Source organism: Equus quagga, chromosome 2 (genome assembly GCF_021613505.1).
Source record: "Equus quagga isolate Etosha38 chromosome 2, UCLA_HA_Equagga_1.0, whole genome shotgun sequence".
In the NCBI taxonomy this organism is placed as follows: domain Eukaryota; kingdom Metazoa; phylum Chordata; class Mammalia; order Perissodactyla; family Equidae; genus Equus; species Equus quagga.
In genome coordinates this window covers 124,470,257-124,492,579 of record NC_060268.1, presented here as the reverse complement: position 1 = coordinate 124,492,579, position 22,323 = coordinate 124,470,257, and the positions used below count along the sequence as shown (strand labels likewise).

The 22,323-nt window shown below is 40.0% G+C and overlaps 1 protein-coding gene across 1 annotated transcript; it reads left to right on the top strand.

Annotated features, from left to right (window-relative positions):
• Positions 1-392: 392 nt before the first annotated feature.
• OIT3 (oncoprotein induced transcript 3) lies at positions 393-22,270 on the top strand. The gene is made up of 9 exons (XM_046652124.1): positions 393-526; positions 4,397-4,771; positions 5,455-5,562; positions 8,507-8,629; positions 12,169-12,291; positions 13,551-13,711; positions 15,320-15,735; positions 19,967-20,066; positions 21,492-22,270. Exons 1-9 carry the CDS (start codon positions 424-426, stop codon positions 21,663-21,665), a joined length of 1,683 nt encoding a protein of 560 aa, XP_046508080.1. The 5' UTR covers positions 393-423; the 3' UTR covers positions 21,666-22,270.
• Positions 22,271-22,323: the final 53 nt, after the last annotated feature.

The window sequence follows — 22,323 nt, the reverse complement described above, 5'->3', positions numbered from 1 at the left end:
TTCCAACAATTTGGCTTTATCCCATTCTCATTTAGTATGCAATGCTATGGCTGCGACATCATGAACTCAATTCTTAGCAGTCACCAAACAAGATTTTGATGTGAGAGGATGTCCCTCATTTGAAGTTCCCTTCTGGATAAGATACTGGAGGTCTCATTGCAGGGAATTCTGGAGTGGAAACAATAGGAGGATGAGGGATTGTAAGGGTTTTTTTCCTAAAGAAAAATATCAATAAAATAACCCTGTTAACAGTGTAAAGCAAAGCTTCTATCTGGGGTCAAGGCCAGAGCAATGGACACCTTATCCCAGTCATCCTCTTCCTCTGATAAAGCCCCAACAAGTACTGAAAAGTCTTTCTTCATAAGAGCCCAGAGGCCTCTAAAAGAAAGTGCTTAAAAAAGGAGACAAAAGAAAACTGGAATTATGAGGATTTTCCAGTCTGTTTCTGGTGGCTGGTCCAGAAGGATGCCTCAGTTCCTGCTTCTCACCTGCCTCTTCATCACAATCACACCTGTGTCACCAAGGGGTGAGTCTTGTGTCGAGTACTTGGCACAATGCATTTTTTGTTGTGGGAATTTGCTATTATTGCACAAATTATTAAGAGCAGATTCCAGTATCCCAAATACTGGTTCTAGAATATTGTAAGGAAAGTCATTGATAACCTATGTAGATATATTTTCAGAGGATTTGTTTCATGTTCCATTTAGTCTCTTGTCTGGACATCCAGAATTTCCATGGATCTGCCATATCCAAGCTTTTCACGAGCTAAGTATTTCTTGGAATATGTGTAAAAGGAATTCTAACCTCTTCATATTCTAGGCACTTTTATAGTTGCGACTTTAAAAGCAAAAAAAATGATTTTTAGAGGTGAGGATAAAGTTTTTTCTTTAATGAATACAAGGGACGGACGGAGTGCTCTGTCCCCATGAAAGGCCCAGTTCTGGATAAATCAAACTTCCTATTCTTGACATCGGAAAATATGACTTTTTGCAAAGATTGAGTGAATCCTAAACTGTCCCCCTCCTCAGGCTTGGCACAAAACTGGCCAACGAGGCAAAGACAAGTTGCACTTCCAGTTACTAACAAATAGAATTTAAGTTCTAGTTGGATGCCAGGGCGAGAGGAGGTTGAAATGGAGAGAACCCTCCTTCCTGGCACTCTTGCATAGCTCACTGTTTAATTGACCCTGATTTATTCCTTCAGAGTAACTCAGGGTTCTCATGGTAACTAGCATCTTTAGGGATAGACATTAAAAATAGGCTGGAGACTCAGGAGACATGAAAATGAAATGTAATATAGTGTCCTGGATGTGATCCTGGAACAGAAAAAGACATAAGCAAAAACTAAGGAAATTGGACTAAACCACTGAGTTGAGTTAATAATAATGTATCAGCACTGGTTCGTTAATTGTGACAAAGGTACCATACTAATGTATGGGAAACTGGGTGCTGAGTATATGGGAACTCTTTGAACTAGCTTCTCAGCTGTTCTCCAAATCTAAAACTCTTCTAAACAATAGTCTATTAAAAACAAATAGGCTTGAGCTGAGTTTAATTACTCACTCTGTATCTGCTGCCAATACCTAACCAAGAGTCGCTTTAGCAAAAGTCCTCCTCTCCTCAGCTTCCACTCGCCTTTCTTCCTGCTCTCCTCCCTGGCTATCTCTTCATCTAGTACCTCCTGTCCCTTCCATCATACACCTTCTTCCCTCCTAGAGCTTTTAGATTTTATTTATTTATTTATTTTTTACAGCACTTCTAAAGACGTTTGACTCAATGTCAGAAGCAAGACAAAGGAAGAACTTTCGGGCTGGAGATTTGGGTGGGGGCGGGACGAGTGAGAGCAAAGAAGAGGGAGAAGGAAAGGAGGAAGGGGAGAGGAGGTGGGGAAGCGGGAAGCGTTAGGGGAGAGTAAGAAGGGACAGAGAAGGAGGGAGGGAGAAGGAAGAAAGGAGAGTGGGGCTTCCGGACCCAGCGCGCGGTCGCAGAGTAGGGCGACGGCAAGCACAGGAGAGGCGCATCCAGGGTGCACACCTAAGTTTGGGGTACTTCGAGTTGAGGGCAGTTCTGCAAACACCGGGGTGAAAGGGCGGGGACGCTCCTCCGCTGAGAGGTGCCCGCCCTGACTAGGGGCACCAGGGAGGGGCAACCGGTAGGGCAGTCAGGCCCTAGCAAAAGGCAGGGTTGCGTTCTGGGAAGCTGGGGACTCCCTGACTCGAACTTTGACAGGAACCCTCAGGGCTGTTCTTTTTGAAGCGCTCCCATTTGAGGAGTATATATGTCAGCAGTTTAGGACGCAATAGGCTTAATACCAAATTCCCGGCTCCATGTTGAGAGTGAAAACAGGAATTAACACCAGTGGCCAGATTATTAAAGGATTGGATTACTGCCTTAAAAGAGGGTGGAGTGGAATGGGTATATTTAATGTTAGAAAATATTGCGTGGGTAATTTTTAAAAACATATATTATTTATTTATTTTAAGAAGATTGTTGGTAAATTTCTCCTGTTTGTGCCATATATCCCCTACCACAAGAGAGAAAGTGAGCTTTTAACAAATAGCACAGGAAATGACAATTAAGTTTAAGGAGAAACTTTATAAATCATGTTATTGAGGGAGGTTTGGGAATTTCTGTAAAAGCCATTAAAAGTTGAGTACCTAACCATTGCTTATAAAATTTGAGCCAGAGAGATGAGCCAAATATTTCTATGAATTTATAATCGCCTGTGAAATTGCCCTGGAAACCTTGCTTCAGAAGAGAACCACAGCTAGGAGAGAAGATGAGGGAATTTTTCCCTTTTGAGAGGAGAGAGAGTCTATATGAGGACATTTCTTCCCTTCAAGGGACATCAAACTAGATTCTAGGGCTCAATTGGGACACCTCAGAGACTTTTTAAAGGAGAGGATTGCTCTTGCCATATGCAACTCTGCAAATATGTGATTTCCAGAAATTGCAATATCCTACTTGTTTCTTGCCCCAAGCTGTCACGTTCTGGTTGGGGCCATTAGCACTAGGCTACACCCTCCTCTACAAGCAGCTGAAGTTTAGAGAGTAAAGTTGAGTTTCAGATGTAGACTGGGAAAATCCAAAATATTTTCTAGACAACCTAGATTTTATGATCATGGCCCATCCACATTTAATTGTTGTGCAGTATTTGCTAAAATTGAATTTCCTGCCCACAAAATGTATCAACCTTAATGTGAATTCCCTGCCTACAATGTCAGTTAAGTCAGCCTCACCTGCATTAAGAAGGATAGTACTCTCTGGCTAGTGTTCCTTTCTAGAATTTCTTGGTTTTCTAGATTTTTCATAAGGACAGTAGATGCCTACATTAATTCACTGATTCCCTGAAATTGAGGGAAGCAGTGAGAATATTGGGGATATTGGTGTCTTCAGTCATTAAAATGTTTTTGGTATTTGTTCATGCAATTTATGCGCTGCAAATGTGCGCTTGGGAAATGTTGCTGTATTATAGATAGCGACTCTGTGGTTAATTGTGAATACACAAAGTTCATGAAATTTTCAATAAGCTGATGGAATATATACCAAAATTCACTTTGAGAATATCTTTGATAACTACTTGCCAGCACATTTCAAAGCAGCTGACATGCACCAGAGGCCTTTTCCTTTTCAGTGGAATGAGCTTTACACATTATTAAGTCAAACTTCCCACTAGTGCAAAATTCCACCCATAGTCTTGCTTACAAACGAGCAATCTTGCATCATTTGGAATCTTGCATCCAAATACTTTCTGAAAATTTCCAAAGATGAGGAATTTACCATACTCTCATACAGCCTCTCCATTACTGAGTAGGTGAACTGAAATGTGATTCTCCATAACAATTGTTCTTGTTGTTATAACAGAATACCTACCTCCTCTTCCACAAACCTGTTTCAGATTTTTGAAAACTGATATGCATATTCTTTGACCTATAGTTCTCAACTTCTTCCCCAGTAAATAATTTTCAGCCTCCCTTCTCAGTCTGGCCACCTTCCTCTGGATACCAAGTTTGTCCATTACTTTCATGAAATATAGCTTCCAGATGTGAACACAATATTCAAAATATTGTCTCACAAGTGCAGAATTCAAGGAGACTATAATCCTCAACTCCCTTGGTCTGAACAATCATCCCTCTATTAAATGATTACTGCAAATAAAAAGTTCAGTCCAATGCTAACACTAAACTTGAAATAGATATGAAATAATTTTGTAAAAGGCGTTTATGAAACATGTTTAAGTCAACTTGAACAACCTTAAACAGCAACTTTTTGGGACTTGAGGTTATTTCTTTCTGAACTCCAAAAAGCCAAAATGCAAGACCAAGAAGGTGGACTCAGGCTGTTGCCACTTTGACCTGAAACACATGCTGCCTCTGAGGTGTTCTTTTCATCTCCAGCCCTAGATCCTTGTTCTGCTTACATCAGTCTGAATGAGCCCTGGAGGAATACTGACCACCAATTTGATGAGTCTCAAGGTCCACCTCTATGTGACAACCATGTGGATGGGGAGTGGTACCGCTTCACTGGCATGGCAGGGGATGCCATGCCCACCTTCTGCATACCAGAAAACCACTGTGGGACCCATGCACCTGTCTGGCTCAATGGCAGCCACCCTCTAGAAGGTGATGGCATTGTGCAACGCCAGGCCTGTGCGAGCTTCAATGGGAACTGCTGCCTCTGGAACACCACGGTGGAGGTGAAGGCTTGCCCTGGAGGCTACTATGTGTATCGTCTGACCAGGCCCAGTGTCTGCTTTCATGTCTACTGTGGTCGTGAGTACCCTCCCCGTGCTCTCCTTCCTCCTTCACAAGGCCACAGATGGCATCAACGAGAAAAGTGCCTTATGAAGTTCCATCATGGTGACAGTAGTATCTCAGAGTCTGAATAACATTGATTTAGGGCCACAGATACCTCCAGACTGTGATTTATGAGATCTGTTCTTAGATTTCTGAACAATTCCTGAAGAATAGAAAGGGACCCTTTTTTAAGATATATATCAGAGATCCATATGGCAGCATTGTGAATAGTATCCAGTGATTTTTAAAAATTATACATAAAGGGATCAGTAATGAGATCAGCAATGCCTTTAAATGAATTTTTGTGTTATTAATCCCATCAAAATCTGTACACATTTAAAAAATAGAGTCCATAGAAGTGTAGGACATAACAATTATTTAGTCTACAGGTCTTGTTTGGTGAGGCGTTAGATTTGCAGAAACTCTATGGCCACCCAAGGGCCTGTGGATCTGAAGTTGGGAATCATTGATCTAAATGACAGAAGAAGTCCCGGGGCAGTATCTCTTTCCATTGGGTTATGTAAACCCTGAACAATTAGAATTCTCTTGATGGTGGCTAGGAACTCGTACCCCGTGACTGAACTCTTGAGGCTTTCTCATGAATGGGAATGCCCTCTGGCCCTTACCCCTCATGAAAGGTCATCTTTGTCCTTCCATAGATTTTTATGACATCTGTGATGAGGACTGCCATGGCAGCTGCTTGGATCCCAGTGACTGCACATGCTCTCCAGGAACCGTGCTGGGCCCCGACAGGCAGACATGCTTTGGTAAGAAACTAATCTTGAAGTAGAAATGGACTATTAGGATCAAAGGGACAAATCAAAAAACTCTTCCTGACTCAGAGCCCATCATTTTCCAGTTTGTGTTTCTGAACACTTGGAATGGTGTTTGCCTTTATAGTTTATAATTAAAGCCACAAGCCAAATTTATATCATCTGTAGGGATAGTCTAGAATTATGCTGTCCAATACAGTAGCCACTGTCCGTGTGTGGCTATGGAGCTCTTGAAATGTGGCTAGTGTGACTGAAAAACTGAATTTTAATTTTACTTCATTTTATGTTTAAAACTGCTACTTGATTCAGTCATTGGAAAACCAGAAAAGTTTGGGACATCTTGAGTAACCAGCTGTAAATTTTATGACTCTAAATATGGACCAAGTATTTCTGAGGAAATTTAGCATCCGAGTTGAGATATGCTGTACTGAATTTTGAAGACTAGTTCAAAAAAAGAAGGAAAAATATCTCAATCATTTTATTATTGACTATACATTGAAATGAAATATTTTGGACATGTTAGATTAAGTGATAAATATCTTATTAACATTAATTTTACCAATTTCTTTTAACAAATTTTTCTATGTGACTACTAGAAAATTTAAAATTACACATGTGACTTGCTTTATATTTCTGTTAAATTATTCTTCCTTTTCTTTGAAATAAAATTTTACGGATACAAGTAAAGCCAGCTCACTCCATCTCACTTTCCTCTCTCACCCTCTAGGGATAATCAGTGTTTTGAAGTTAGTGTGTGTTCTTCTGGTCTCTGTTTTCACGATTTTATTATTTATATATGTACCCATAATAATATATAGCGTTGTTTTGCATGTTCTTAAAATTAACATAAAAATGATACTTTACCCCATCCATGAGGCATTCTATACAGTATATCGATAAAAGTGGAATTGTTGGGGCATAGAGTATCTAGGCTGTAAATAATAATAAACCCTCAAATAACAATGGCTTAAGTAAGTAGAAGTTTATTTCTCCCTTACATTAAAAAATCAGTTCCCAAGAAAACAGCTCAGTGGTTACCAGGGGAAGGGGTGGGGAGTGGGCACAGCTGGTGAAGGGGAGCACCTATGTGGTGAGAGTCGAGAAATAATGTGCAACTGAAATCTCACATTGATGTAAACTATTATGAATTCAATTAAAATTTTTAAAAAATCAGTCCCAAGCCAAGTAATACAGGCTTGAAACAGAGGCCTGGACCCAAACACCAGTGTGGCCACATCCAGGAAGGTTGCTCACGCCTCTCACCATCCATTTTTCAGGTAGTAGGGGCCCCATGAAGATTCTGATCTCAGAGACCACATTTTTCATTTCTACAAGTTCTACATGTTTGTTTGTTTGTCTTCAATTCTGTTTTGTCTTGTTACACACTTCTTTTATTTTGGTTACTATCCTTGCTTTTATCAGTTTAGTGATTTTTAAAATCCTTGTATTATGAATTTTTCTGGATTATTTGGTTATCTCCAGTTCAAAGCCTTCTGTTTATTATTTGTCCAGCTCTCTCTCATAGTGAATCACTTCCTCGTGTGTAGTGTTTTATGGCAAACCACCTCCTGTTGTAATTATTTTTCCGTGGGACTCCACTCATCACCTGGTTTGTGGAAGTTTCACTACAGAGCAGTTTTTCAAAGGCTTCTGTCAGGCTTCACAGAAGCTTTACCAGTCCAGGCCAAATTTAACAGTTTCTCAGCTTCAATATCCCCACACTATGTAGGAAATATAACTTCATACTTCAACCATGACAGGGCCCAACTTGGGGTTTCCATTGTTTATGAAGGTTTTTCTCTCTTCTAGAACCTCAGACAGAAAGCTTCCTTACTGCTTCCCTGGGCCTTGGAGCAAAGTTCTGCTACTCCCCCTTTCATTGTTGGGAGACCTTTTTTGGGGTCCTGGACTTAAGCAAGATTTCAGTTCCAGCTTATCTCCTCTCCTGGGCCCAAGGTCATGCCTTCTGTCACCCTGTGGGTTTCAAGCTCCGGTCCCTGGCTTATATCCTATATCCAGGTCTTGACAAATTTAGCTCCCAAGCTTCCCTTTCTTTGTTTGTAAAAAGAAGGAGATCGACATTTATTGCCAGCTGTGCACTTTTTTGTAGCAAGAGTCTGTATCCTTCATCAGATTCTTTTTTTTTTAAAGCTTGACACCTGAGCTAACAACTGTTGCCAATCTTCTTTTTTTTGCCACATTCTTCTTTTCCCCCCAAATTCCCCAGTACATAGTTGTGTATTCTAGTTGTGAATGCCTCTGTTTGTGCTATGTGGGCCACCACCTCAGCATGGCCTGATGAGTGGTGCCATGTCCACGCCCGAACCATCCGAACCAGCAAAACCCTGGGCCGCCAAAGCGGAACGCTCGAACTTAACCACTCGGCCACAGGGCTGGCCCCCATCAGATCCTTAAAAAGTTAACAATCATTGCTTAACTACAATGTGAGAATATTCTAATATTTAAAATAGATTTTGAGGGCGGTTGTTCATGTTATAACAAAAGACTGCCTCACAAAACATTTTGTCAGATATTTCCTTCTGCAATATATGTATTTAAATGTATTTAAAACTCAATTTGATTTATAGGTTTGTATTTAGTTAGGAAATCTTCAGGAACACATTGGAGAAAATGAGATTCACTAATACAGACAAATAAGTGAACCCAAGTAACAAAAGTAACTTCATTTCCCCACGGTTTTGCCCTTAGGAGGGAACTGGCAAGCAACTTGGTGCCTTCCGCTCTGGCAGAGAGCAAATGGATGAATAACTTGGTGGAGATCAGGTTGATAGAAGTGGTTATACCGGATCACACCGAGGGGGTTGGGTTGTCGAAAGTGTATCAACAGGATCTGAAAAGATGTGGAGATTCTGCTAAGGGGCTTGGGAAAAGTTGGAGTTGCTTAGCAGTATGTAATAATGTGGTTTCTCTTCTACAGATGAAAATGAATGTGAGCAAAACAATGGTGGCTGCGGTGAGATCTGTGTAAACCTCAAAAATTCCTATCGCTGTGAGTGTGGGGCTGGCCGTGTGCTAAAAAGTGATGGCAAGACTTGTGAAGGTAAGAATGAGTAAGCAGGAATTCAAATGAAGAGCCCAAGCTGAGCCATTGGCTTACTCTTTGATGTTCATGAAACTGCACAACATTAGAGGAGAGTAACAATTTGGCTGTGTAAAGAAATGACAAAAGGAGTCCACCATCACCGAGGATGTTCGTGTCACAGACAGAATTCACTACTGATTTTGTCTCCAAGATTTAACAGGAGGGAGTTGTTGCATTTTGCAGGAGGCAGAGAGCCATGTTTTAATCGGGGAAATAAAATAAAACAAAAATAGGGTATTCTGTGTTTCTCAAGATTTAATGTGCCCACGAATTACCTGGGATCTTGTTAAAATGCAGATTCTGATTCGGTAGGTCTGGGGTCAGGCGAAGACATTGCATTTCTAAATAACTTCTAGGTGACACCTAAGCTGTGGGTGCAAGGAGCACACCTAGAGTAGCAAGATAACAGAGGCAAGTGGCATAACAAACGGTTTACAGCAGTGTTTCTCAAGCTTCCCCGCTGAGAAGACTCACCAGGGTGCTTTTAAACCAGCCTCTCCATAGGCCTCTCTCCTGGAGGCTCTGATTCAGTGAGGCAGGATGGGCCTTAGAGTTTGTGTTTTTAACCAAGTTTCATAAGTAAGTCTTAGCATCTTGGAAGTAAACTGGTTTACATGAAGCCTATTTTTTCCCTGTATGCTTAATTGGAGATTAATACATTTTTTGGAGTTAAGTAAAATTTTCTTGTTTTCTTTCTTTCTTTCTTTCTTTTTTTTTTGGCTGAGGAAGATTCTCCCTGAACTAACATCTGTTGCCAATCTTCCTCTTTTTTCTGCTTGAGGAAGATTAGCCCTGAGCTAACATCTGTGCCAATGTTCCTCTATTTTGTATGTGGGTCACTGCCACATCTTGGCTGACGAGTGGTGTAGGTCCATGCCTGGGATTCGAAACCAAGAACCTGGGCCACTGAAATGGAGCGCAGAAAACCTTGACCATTAGGCCACAGGGCCAGCCCCAAAATTATCTATTTTTAATAGCAGAAGTGCTGTATACATTTCATATGATTAAGTAGTAAAAAAGAATTCATAATGTATGCCAAATAATTGAAATGGAAATTGTGTACTATTAGTATATAAAACTTAACGTCCCTTCTCTAAGGCACATTTGCCCTTGCAAATTATGACAGCTAAAATTTCATCACCTTGCTCTAGTAAGTCTGAACCTCATGACATTGAGAGTTGAGGGACAAAAAATAACTCTCTGCAGATTACATAAAGAGATAAATGGCTTAATTATTATTATTCACAGAGGACATATGATTTGTTCCAGAGGATAATTGAATTTGTGGCACAATAGACTATAATAGAAGAGCTCACTTTATTCTAGTTATATTCAAAATAATAAAATACCACCCCAAAGGGAAAAATTATGTCTAGTGCCCACAATTTATTCCATGCAACAAAGTTTGCATTGTTAACTGAGGGACCATTAGGCACAATATTAAACTACTGCCCTTTATAACAAGACTAAATGTGCTTTAAATTTTATTGAATAAGGGTAATGTCCTGAATCCTCCTTAAATCTTAATTATTTTATGCAATAATCTTTGCATATTTGAATATTAATGAAATGTTCCATGAGAAATATTTATAATTATTCATGAGCGCTTTATTGGAATATTACAGTTAATCCTCATATAATTTTAAAACCTAATAATCATAACTGAAAAGTATTTTAGCAGAAGATAAAATTTGTATATCAGTTACACTTTAGAATTAAGATCTGTATTTTAAATCCTTAAGTTTTATTAATAGTCTAAACATATTTGTTTCTTTAGCTAGTCTGTTAGATAATTGTATCTTCTTTTTGTTAATAAAAATCTCTTTTTAATTTTTAAGTAATTTTTCTTGTTTTTTTTTTTATTATGAAAGAGTTATGTTCATAGAAGAAAATACAGAGGAGTAAAAGAAAGTTAACTAAAATGACCCACAATCCCACTTGCCGGATATATCCATTCTAAACATTTTGGTTTATCCTTGTAGGAGACTTGAATCCTTTAAGCCAGTTTAGAATTTTAATTTATTTTGTGCTTTGCAGTTTTAGACCTGGAAATATCCTGAGTGCATGAACATGTAGTCCAACACCTTCGTTTTACAAGTATTGAAGTTGAGACCCAGAGAAATTAAATGACTTAATGAAGATCATTTTTAAGAAAAAAATTTCCATTAATGTTGATTTTAACATCTTACAGCATATTTTTATGCTTTTGTCTACACTGTTATATAGCATTGTCAGTTATTTCAAAAGCCCACAGGAGTGCTCTTATCCTTTTTAATTATACAGATTTATAAACAGGTGTAGCCTAATCTCTCTTAAATTTTCTAAAGATTAATTCATTGCAAATTTATTCTCTCTATATGTTTCACAAAAATAGATTCATCCCAAGTTAATTTACTGACGTTCCAAAGAACTATTCTTTTCACTATTATTGAACTGAGTGTTACAGCTTCAATTGGAAATCAGCTCGTATCTTTCCTTGAGCATCTTAGATGATTTAGAAGCATTTCCTTTTATTATCTTACCCTAGAACAGGGGGCAGCAAACTTTTTCTGTATAGGCCAAACAGTAAATTTTTCAGACTTTGTGGAGCACACGAATCTGTTGAAACTGCTCAGCTCTGCCCTCTTAGTGAGACGCCTCCGTAGACGATAGGTGAATGAATGGGAGAGACTGTGTGCCGATAGAACGTTATCCTCAGCAACATGCAGCAGGCCAGAGTCTCAGGACCCTTGATCTAAAAGATTATGTCCAGAGCCCACAAAGGTCATTATTTTTCTTCTGCTGACTATGAAATCAAACAGCAGTTTCTTCAGTTTTCAACTGAATATTTTTTCCTTTTTGTCCATTTGATTGAGCATGCTTTTTGAAAGTGCAAAACTTTAAAAAAGGAAGCTTTTCAAACCACCTCATAAGAGGAATGTCACAAAGAGCTCAGTTGAATGGACTCTTTTAGTTGTCATCTAAGGCTCATTTTTATAGTGTGATGTCAGCCCAAGACCCCTATCTCCAGTGCTGTTATTTCTAGAGACTTGAAGAGAAGGGCTGACGATCCAACCAGCTGGCAATAACTCTGAGCCACCTAGCTGGTCCAGGTGAATTTATATTCTGTCAGTCCCTTTTACATCAGCAATACCCTACAGAATTTCAAATTGGGTGGATTAAATGTTATGGCAATTAAGAAATGACTTTTGGGTCTTCCTCTCCAAAATCGTGACCATGAGAAAAACAGGCAAATCCAGGTTGAAGGGCATTCTACAAAATGACGAGCTTGAGTGATTAGAGCTGTGGATGTTGTAAGCTTGCTCTTTGTAGCTAAAACACTAAATAAACATTTTTTTTCTGTGGGCTTCTCCAGGTGTCTCAGTGACTGGGTTAGGCCCCATTGATACTGTGATGAGTCAAGCATAATCCCTGGTGCAAAATGCCATCCTAAGAATCAGAATTCTTGGGGAAGAGGGCTATAAGATCATTCTCTTTTCTTTTGGTTTTTATTGCAGACATTGAAGGATGCCACAATAACAACGGTGGCTGCAGCCATTCTTGCCTTATGTCTGAGAAGGCCTATCAGTGTGAATGCCCCCGGGGCTTAGTGCTGTCTGAGGATAACCACACTTGCCAAGGTAGTACCCAGATGGGCTCAACCTCTGCTCTGACTTCCTCCCCTTGAATCTCTCTGCATTCCTCACCCAAGTGTGTCAGATTCTCATCTTTTAGAATACCAGCTCTTTCAGCAAGAAGTCTAAGACATTGATGCAGTTCTTTTCTTTTCTAACAGGTACTAAGTTGAAAGCCCTAGGGAACTGATTCTTCTCCCTACACTTACAATATGAGCGTCAACAATCCCCTGAGAACTATTTTCTAGAAGTCTACTTATGTATGTCCAGAATATCAGTACATTCATCCAGCAAATATTTAATGGGCACCTATCTCTGATTTCTTTATACTATGCCACTCTTACAATACATCCTCACATATTGATATCATCCTCACATATTTTCTGACCATGCCCGTAAGTGTTCCCTTTAGGGTATTTGTAGAGTCTGGAGAAGTCGGCATGGGAATGCTAAGGAAAAGCAATCTTTTCTGTATTAAATTAAAGTGGAATTTATAGTCGGAGTTTATGGTTTACTGAGCAATGCAAGGATAATTTGGAACTCTTCCCCAAGTGCACTAACATTGTTTTTATTACCTCCCTTTATGGGGCAGTAATTAATGGTAAAGTCAAAGTAGTACCATTTATAATTTAAGCCTATATCAAAGCAGTACTTTTCTATATTGCCAATAAATTGTATTTGTGCTAAAAGTAATCCTTTTGGTGTTTCAGTTCATGGAGTTTTGCTAGCCACACTGAAATAAATGTTTGTTGAATTGGAACTTGAACACAATATTTCCTCATTCAGGGAACAATATATTTGAGGAGCGTTATTTGACTACAACTGTGGGAGTTAGGAGTCCTGGTTTTTTGGGGGGGGGTTTTGGGTTTTTTAAAAGATTTTATTTTTTTTTCCTTTTTCTCGCCAAAGCCCCCCAGTACATAGTTGTATATTCTTCGTTGTGGGTCCTTCTAGTTGTGGCCTGTGGGACGCCGCCTCAGTGTGGTTTGATGAGCAGTGCCATGTCCGCACCCAGGATTCGAACCAACGAAACACTGGGCCGCCTGCAGTGGAGCGCGCGAACTTAACCACTCGGCCACGGGGCCAGCCCCAGGAGTCCTGGTTTTATACACCAACTTGTTTTGAGCCTTATGAGCTTTATGATTTCCTTGAGGATAAAACAAAAAGCTCATCATGTGAGGGTGAAATGATTCTCCTAGAAGCCTTCCTTATCCTTCTCCCAGTTCAGGTTTCCCTGTTCTAACGGTAGGCTCTTTCTGCTGCAGTCCCTGTGTTGTGCAAGTCGAACACCATTGAAGTGAACATCCCAAGGGACCTGGTTGGCGGTCTGGAGCTCTTCCTGACCAACACCTCCTGCCGAGGAGTGTCCAATGGCACCCATGTCAACATCCTCTTCTCCCTCAAGACGTGTGGCACAGTGGTCGATGTAGGTTCTTCCTAGACGACACTTGGGAAATGATCAAAAGCCAGTTATTTGGGAGGTGGTTGACAGAAGTATGCAGTGTGGCTTGTGTCATAGATGAAGTATTTCCACATGAAAGAATGAAGCTCAAAAAAATCGTATGCCATTCATTAACAAATATATTATTGAGCATTTGCCTTGGTCCTAGCACTATGAGGACAGGGACTTAAGAAGAATTCTGCTATTTCTGTTTTCAAATAGTCCCACCTGTCCAATATGTGCAGACAATTTCCTTAGTGCATAAGCACTAGTACCGAGGCTGGCTACATTCCCTCTGACCAGTTATTTTACTTGAAGAAAGCAACTGGTGTAGATGATGGTTCATTTATAAGGTAGCAGATGAGTTTGAGTATTGAACCAGATGGAGGTAAAAGGTTTGTACTTTCATCCGAAATATCTGTGCACAGCCCTGGGCCCAGGAGTCTGAGGGATATATGAAACAAGATTCCTGACTTTTAGGAACGTACACAGTCGTATCGAGATGACAACACACACAAAATATAAATAAGAGACGGTGACACAGGCGATAGGTGCTATAGGAGTCCAGAAAGGGACAAACACTGGAGCAGTCAAGAAAGGCGGGACTTGAATTGGGATGAAGCATGTGTGTGCTTTACACAGGCAGAGAGGAAAAGAAAGGGCGTTTCAGGTGGGAAACAAGGAGCGTTTCAGAGATGAGAGTACTTAAGCCTTATGCTGAGTGAATGGGCAATACAGCCTGACTGGCAAGGAATTCCTGTTGGAAAAGGAAACTGGAAAAGTAGATGGGGGGAGACTGTGCTTCCAAAGATCTGCCTTGTGTGCTAGGGTGAGACGTTTGGGCTTTATCCTGTAGAAATGGGGTTAGGCAGGCACTGTTGTAATGAAATCAGAAGAGTGCAAGATGGGTAGAAAAAAAGAGGACCTGGATCCAGGAGATCCATGTAGAGGCCCTTGCGACCATTTGATTCAACAAATATTTATTGAATCCGACTAAGAGAAAATCAGAGAGCTAATTAGACTTTGGATGAGACATGGGGGAGATATTCGAGAGAAGGTGGTTCCATCTTAGGCAAATTGTGTTTCTTGTATCTGTGGATAATCAAATGGAAATGATGAGTCAGAGTTTCTGGTACACAGGAAAGCAGACAAGGCTGGAGATAAAGAACTGAAAATCATCTGTATAAATGTGACAGCTGAAGTTCTGCGTGTGGATGAGTTCAGCCCAAGGTCATGCTGCAGCCTGATCACCAGATGGAGGAGTCTAGAAAAATATAATAGACAGAAGCTGTTCTTTTCTAAAATATCAGAAGTTTAAATTTGCTGATTCTGCACAGTTCAGGTTTTATGAGTGATACTCTGAAGGAATGTGTGAGTTAACCATGAAATAGTATGTAAAACTCTTAACAGAACATCTTGCTAAAAAGAGGAGAAACAGTTAAAAAAGAAAACCTTCAGGCTTCAGCAACCAAATCTCTAACGTATTTTGAAATAAATAGAAGTTTGGAGAATGTTGTGGTCAAAAGGGAGTAAACCAAATCTGTAGAAAATAAACATAAAACCTTTTCCTCTCCTGGCCCTGGCCTGGCTCAGGTGGTGAATGACAAGATCGTGGCTAGCAACCTTGTGACAGGTCTACCCAAGCAGACCCCAGGAAGCAGCGGGGACATTATCATCCGAACCAGCAAACTGCTGATCCCGGTGACCTGCGAGTTTCCGCGCCTCTACACCATTTCTGAAGGATACGTTCCCAACCTTCGAAACACTCCATTGGAAATCATGAGCCGCAGTCATGGAATCTTCCCGTTCACTCTGGAGATCTTCAAGGACAATGAGTTTGAAGAGCCTTACCGGGAAGCTCTGCCCACCCTCAAGCTTCGTGACTCCCTCTACTTTGGCATTGAGCCCCTGGTGCACGTGAATGGCTTAGAAAGCCTGGTGGAGAGCTGCTTTGCTACTCCCACATCCAAGATCGATGAGATCCTGAAGTACTACCTTATCCGGGATGGGTAATTATGCTGTTTAAACTGTTTATTATCCCCAGTTCACATCCGACCTCTAAATGCACAGACATGCTCAGTCATATCCTAAAATGACACGGCACTCTTGTGAGCTCTTAACTAGTTCAGAAACCATTTATTGATGTTTTGAAGGTAAAAACTGGTGAGGGAGAGGGGAATCAAACATGATTCCAAGGGTTCTGGCTGGATTACTGACTAAATGCCATTAACCAAGATGAAAGGATGTAGGTAGAAAAGCAGATTGACGTGAAAATATTGAATATGATAATTTCAAATAATAATATTGAATTGTAAATGCCTGCAGGATACATTGGAAGAGAAGTTCAGTGGACATTTGCAAATGCTTATCAGTTAAACCCAGGAGCAAGGTCAGGACTAGAGATAAAGGACAGAGAGTCACCCCTGTTTATTGTTGAAACTATAGCATTGATAAACCTGCTCAGAGAGAAGGGACAGCGTTGAGTGCCAGGTGGCGCTGAGAAGTGCAAGACAAGGATGAAGTGGAAGCAGCATATGTAGATCCCTCTTAAGCTTGGTAATGAAGGAGAGCGAAGAAGTACTTGGTAGGTTTTAGAAGAAGAAAGAACAAGTGAAGTTTAGTTTTGTTTGCTTGTTTTATACAAAGGAGATTTCATATTTCCCGAGGATCCTTGGATTGAGAACTGTGTGTGTCTCACAGTGTCATTGGAAGCCTAGCAGTTGTCACACCCATTGCTTCCTTCCCAGGAAATGTAATACACTCACACTGGCAAACTCATTGTGGTCTCTCATCAGTTTCTTCCTTGCTCTCAGTGTCAGGTGGGATATATCTCAGGTGGAGTCAGGAGTCAGCTTAATAGAAATGGACAAGTGAGGGCGCCACAGGTGCGCCTCAGGTGCATCCCCTTTCCTAATCGGCCTAATAGACTCTGAAATTTCTACTTTGCTTTTATCTCCCTGGATCTCTTGCCACAGGCAGCCTTCACCTGCAGCTATCGATCTCTTGCACGGTGGTTTCCAACCCCTGATGCACATGAGGACCACCTGGAAGCTTTTTTAAAAGAAGCAACATCCCAACCTCCTTCTATCTCACTCTTACTGTCTTGATTCCAGCCCTCGTTATCTTTCACCTAGGACTGTAGGACAGCTTCTGCACACAGCCTCCGAAATCCCAACTCTCAAATCTCAGCTTCCCAGAGCCCCTGGGCAGCCAGTCAAGAGGAAAAAATATATATACACAAGCTGAAAACCTTTGGCTAGCTCTTGATTTCCTTTGGTTGGTGAATTTAACTGTTTACCAGCAGGAGGACTTCTAGCCTCAGATTCCTTAGCTTATTTTCAGAATGCAGAAGACTTCTCATTCTAAGCTGCTTTGGATGGCCAGTAATAGGTCTCCGAGAGGTCTGGAGCCGTTTTGTTTTCTTGCCAACTTAAAGTGATCTCCAGAAAGTTTTAAAATGAGGAGTAGAAGCATCATTTTTTAAAATTCTTTTTTTCAGTCACATACTTAGTGCTAAGTAGATTAGGGAATGGATCTACTTTTTGTGGGGGAGTGAATTTTGGTTCCTTTAAATGACTTTTTACACCTTTGTTGGAGTATATTGCATATAATAAATACACATATTTAAAGTGTATAGTTTTCTAAGAAGCTGTGCTGTTTAATTTTCCAGCCCTTAGCACATACAAAACAGCAAAAAAAAAAAAAAAAAAATGCTGTAGAAGAAATTAAAATGCTTAAAAAGCAGAGGCAGGAACTCAAAACCGCTCAGTGTAGGCCTATTTACACTGTTCCCAGGCAAATAGTTCCATCTCGAGTGCAGTAACGGATAACACACAAGGGTACGTGTGAGATGAGCCCTCAAGATAAAATCCTGCTCTCAGCTTGGCTCACTGTGCCTCACCCTCTGACCTCTGCCTTCTCCAGTTTCTGCTCCAGCCAAAGGGAACTGTGGGCAATTCCCAAACTCTATCACTCCTTGCACCCCACCTGACTCTGCACCTGCTGTTTCCTCTGCCTGAAATCTTCTTCCTCTTTTCTTCCTGTCTGATTCTTACTGGTCCTTCAAGATTCAGCAGGGTTTCTTTCCTCCATGAAGCCTCCCTGATTCCTTCTGATCTGAACTAGAAACCTTCCTTCCTTCTCCTTCTTCCTCAATGCCTAGCCTACCAGAAGGGGCATTAAATATTTGCCAAATGAATTCTTGAATGAGCATTTGTCATATTAGTAATTTGGGGCTAGTCCAGAGCCCTAAGATAAACATAATGCAGTTTACTTATTTTTATAAATTGTTCGATTGTTGTCCTCAGCTTACATTTAAATCAGGCTATTTTCCCCTGATATTTAATACTTCTGATTCACCTTCCTCTAGTTTTTGTTGGCATATGACCTGAGAATGCAAAATAATTTAATACAAGCCTGAGCAAAGTAGAATTAAAGTTAATCTCCAGAAAAACAAACATATTGGGTAATCAGATATTTTGGATTTTCCTATACCATCTTTTCTTTTAGCACATGAACTTGGAGTTAACAAACTAGCATTGTCTAATCACCACTAACTCCAAATCAAGAGGCAGAATTTATCCTGGGTTCTCTTCTGTAATATGTTACCCTGTAACAACTCTTTCTGCTTCATTTTCTCTTTTAAAGAAAAATAATAGCATTTTTTACGTAAATATAAATTGAAAAGGATGAGGCACTTAGATGAAAAGTGCCATTTTAATATCGTGTTGCTCTGATTGTCGTAGATACTGGACTATAAACTCCTTGCAGTCATGGACCATATTATTCATCTTTACATCCTCTGAAGCAGCCAGCAGGGTGTGTTGCACAGATTAGATATGCAATAAATATTTATTATAGAACATAATCAGAAGATGGCATAAATTCATTTTACCTCAGGAAAATGAAAATGAGTATATAAATACAAGAAATAACAGAAAACACATTATATGTTTCGAGTCTCTTCAGTCCAGGGGAATAAGGCAGTAGTAGTAATATAAGTCAAGATGCCTTATTTTTAAACAATTTTATTGGATTTTTCAACTGCACTCAAACAGCAATTATCAATGAACTAGAAAGTGATCTGTAAGCATGTGGAGCACATATCAGTTCCATAGGCTTTTATATCTGAGCCCCACTTTTTTCCTGGCCTGGTAGGTAGGAACTCTTAGTTATCCATAAAAAGGAAAATACATTCATAAAAAAAAGTTCTTTTAGAATTCAGATTGGAAAAGCCACTACAAGTGTGATCCTTGGCCTTTAAGGAGAAAAGGTTCATCAATACTAAACCTTGGCCTCAAAATGGAGAATCAATAAAGACTCTTTTCCCCCAGCCAACCCTGGGTGAGCCTAGGAAGTTCACTTTAAGCAGTAGATCTGAGACTAAAACCCCAAAACCCTATCAAACTACAACTTAGCATTAAATTAGGGAAAAGAGGAATTAAAACAATTTGGAATTAAACCAGTTAAAACACTTTGGAGAGTACACTGCTGGAACATAATGGAATTTCTTACATACCTCATAGTACTTCCATATGCAGTAATAAAGGTTAATAAAATATTATCATAATCAAATACAACAACCAGAAGTTTCGATCCTGAAGGAATGAAGGTTCACGGTCATTCCATCAGTTAAAAAATAATAATATTGCCTGTGGTGGTACTGACTGAGAGCAAAAAGGAATGGAGGTGAATGACTTTGTCCTAATATAACCATTTATTCTGTAAGAAACTTAGCTGTTTATGCAGCTCTTTGATGCACAAACTGGGGTTTGCTCACCTTTGACTCTTCAGGAGCTAGTGTCGATTAGGTGTCCAATAAGTATTTAGAAAATCTAGTTAAAGAAAAGCTATCTCAAACCAATAATAAAGTACGTGAATGCAGAATTCCTATGGTATATTACAAATGAAAATACAGCCTTATAAAGCTATCTTTATTTCAAAAGCTACCTTTGAAATAAATGTCGTTGCTGTTGCTAATACTTCAGTACATTAACAGGAGGTCCTTGTGCCCAGTAAGTGAATGATAGATGGGACAGACAGCGTTAATGAGCAGGGCTGGGTCTGAGATGTCTTCACAAGGAGGAAATTTCATTTTTCCTTCATTCTCAAAAAGCTTGAGTGCAGCCCAGCCTCCTCCACCCAGTTTGCCTCCCCTTGGACCAAATATGTTGGACTAGATTCTTTTTTCACTTCTGTTGAAACAATCAAGAGTTACATGCTACCCTCTCTTACCTTCAGCTGTGTTTCTGATGACTCAGTGAAGCAGTACACATCACGGGATCACCTAGCAAAGCACTTCCAGGTCCCTGTCTTCAAGTTTGTGGGCAAAGACCACAAGGTGAGCAGAATACCTTTAGCTTGTAAACCACCCCCACGCCTACCCTTCTTTCTTGATGTCCCAATCTGTAACATTCTATGAACCCAGAGTTAGGATCTGCATTATCTCTATGAAAAAATGCTGTAAAACTGACCATCTAGAAGTTTAACACCTTCATGAATGTCACAATTATCTGCCTCCCTTCCAATAAAATAACTGTGCTTGTTCAAAGAACATACTGTATGATCACAACTTTAAATCCTTGTGGGCAGGCATGGTTGAAGAAACCTGTGTGGTGGTCACATGGCAAAGGAAAATTCACAGAAAAGCCAAATAGTGAAATGTTCAGTGAAAATAGTACTTAAAATGCCAATTAAAACAATTAAAAGACACTATTTTATACATATTGAATTTATAAAAGTTACAACACTTGCAAGGTTATAGGGAGAAATATAGAGTGGCAGTATAAATTGATACACTTTCTAGAAAGTTGACTGAAAATATGTAATAATAACCATAAAATCATCATATTCTTTTATCTAAAAATTCCAATTCCGACAGCTTCTCAAAAACAAACAAAAATGAGATTTGTCAGATGTGTTTATAGAGCATTTTTATAAGGGGGGGGTGAAAAAAAGCCCCCAGATAGGATATCAATTAATGCAATATTATGCAGCTATTAAAATGATAAATATAGAAAAAAGAGATATGAAAAATTGTTGCCATAACAATTTATATGCAAATTGAATGATACATTTTTTTAAAGTGTATATACATGAATAGAGGTTATAAGAGGCTACATATAGTATGTTAAGGCGGAAGTATTTTTGTTTTTTGTTTCAGTAGAGTTGTTGAAAGAAACAAAAGGAAGCTTAAGAAACTAAAAATCTTTTACGTACTGCATTTAAGTACGCATATTCACGTCCTTTCCAGCTACATGGCTGTTCCAGAACGATTGCTAACATGATGTCTAATCCTAACCTCCCTCCTCACCAGGCAGCACGCTTTGGGAAGTTACTTACAGGAAGAAGATTGGAGAAAGAGCTTGTTGTTTTACACAGAAGTGCGTGGGAGCCAGTGTTACTCCTAGACCTTGACGTGAAGACTGAGGATGCTAGCGTTAGCAGCTGTGGCCTTCACTAAGGCCTCTCCCGTCCCTGCACGAAGGCGGAAGTTATAGCTGTGGGGTTTTAAATCACCACGGGCCTCAGTGCGTTTGCCACCTTAGTAAAGGGGTGAATTTGGGCAAGTTCCTTACCCTTCTAAGGCCCAGTTTCCTCATCCATAAAAGGGAGATGATAACATCTACCTCAAAGGGCTATTGTTTAGATGAAATGAGATAATATATATATGAAACATTTAGCATAGTGTCTTGCTTCTAGAAAGTGCCCCACAAGTGGCATTGGCGATCGTTGTTTTTGTTAATTATCATTATGGTCTTTCTAGGAAGTGTTTCTGCACTGCCGGGTCCTTGTCTGTGGAATGCTGGATGAGCGTTCCCGCTGTGCCCAGGGCTGCCACCGGCGAATGCGCCGTGAGGCAGTGGAAGGAGAGGACACAGCTGGTCCACAGAGCCAGATGCTGACAGGTGGCCCAATCAGCATCGACTGGGAGGACTAGGATGGCCCAACATCTGAGTCCTGGCTTCGGGCTGCCCGCCTGTTTGGAACTTCCCACACCCTCTGAGAACATCAGTCAACACCCTAGAACACCGTGCTTCTTTAATACTGTGGGTTTAGACAAACTCCCAGAACCAAGTCGCTCTGATTCCAGCTCACTGAGTCAGGAAAGGTCACCTCACTGCTGACCAACCTGACCCAGGTGGGGCTTCATCCTCCTAAAGTTGGAAGCCACGCTGCGCACCCAGAAAGCTGCTCAGTCTATTGCCCCCATTTCTTTCCCGCAATAAAACACTTAAGTGCGGTAGGACCACTAAATCAGAAGTTGAGTATAATATTCCAAATGGAGAACTTAAAAAGTTAAATAGTTGCTTTAAATTGACTTAAATACCCAATGATTCCTTAAATATGTAAATAATAATTATACCCTGAAATTTTAATTCGAATACAGATTACTTATAGAGGATTTGGAAGTTTATCAATCTAAGTATGTACTAAAAATTCTCTTTGGTTTTTCTCTTTTGTGATATTTTCTTTTGATGTTTTTATATTGTTTTAAGTGAAATATTTTCAATTAATAAATGTTAATAAATTCATTAACATGCACTTAAGTGGTTCAATGACTGAACTGTAGACAAAATTAAAATTTGGCACCATTT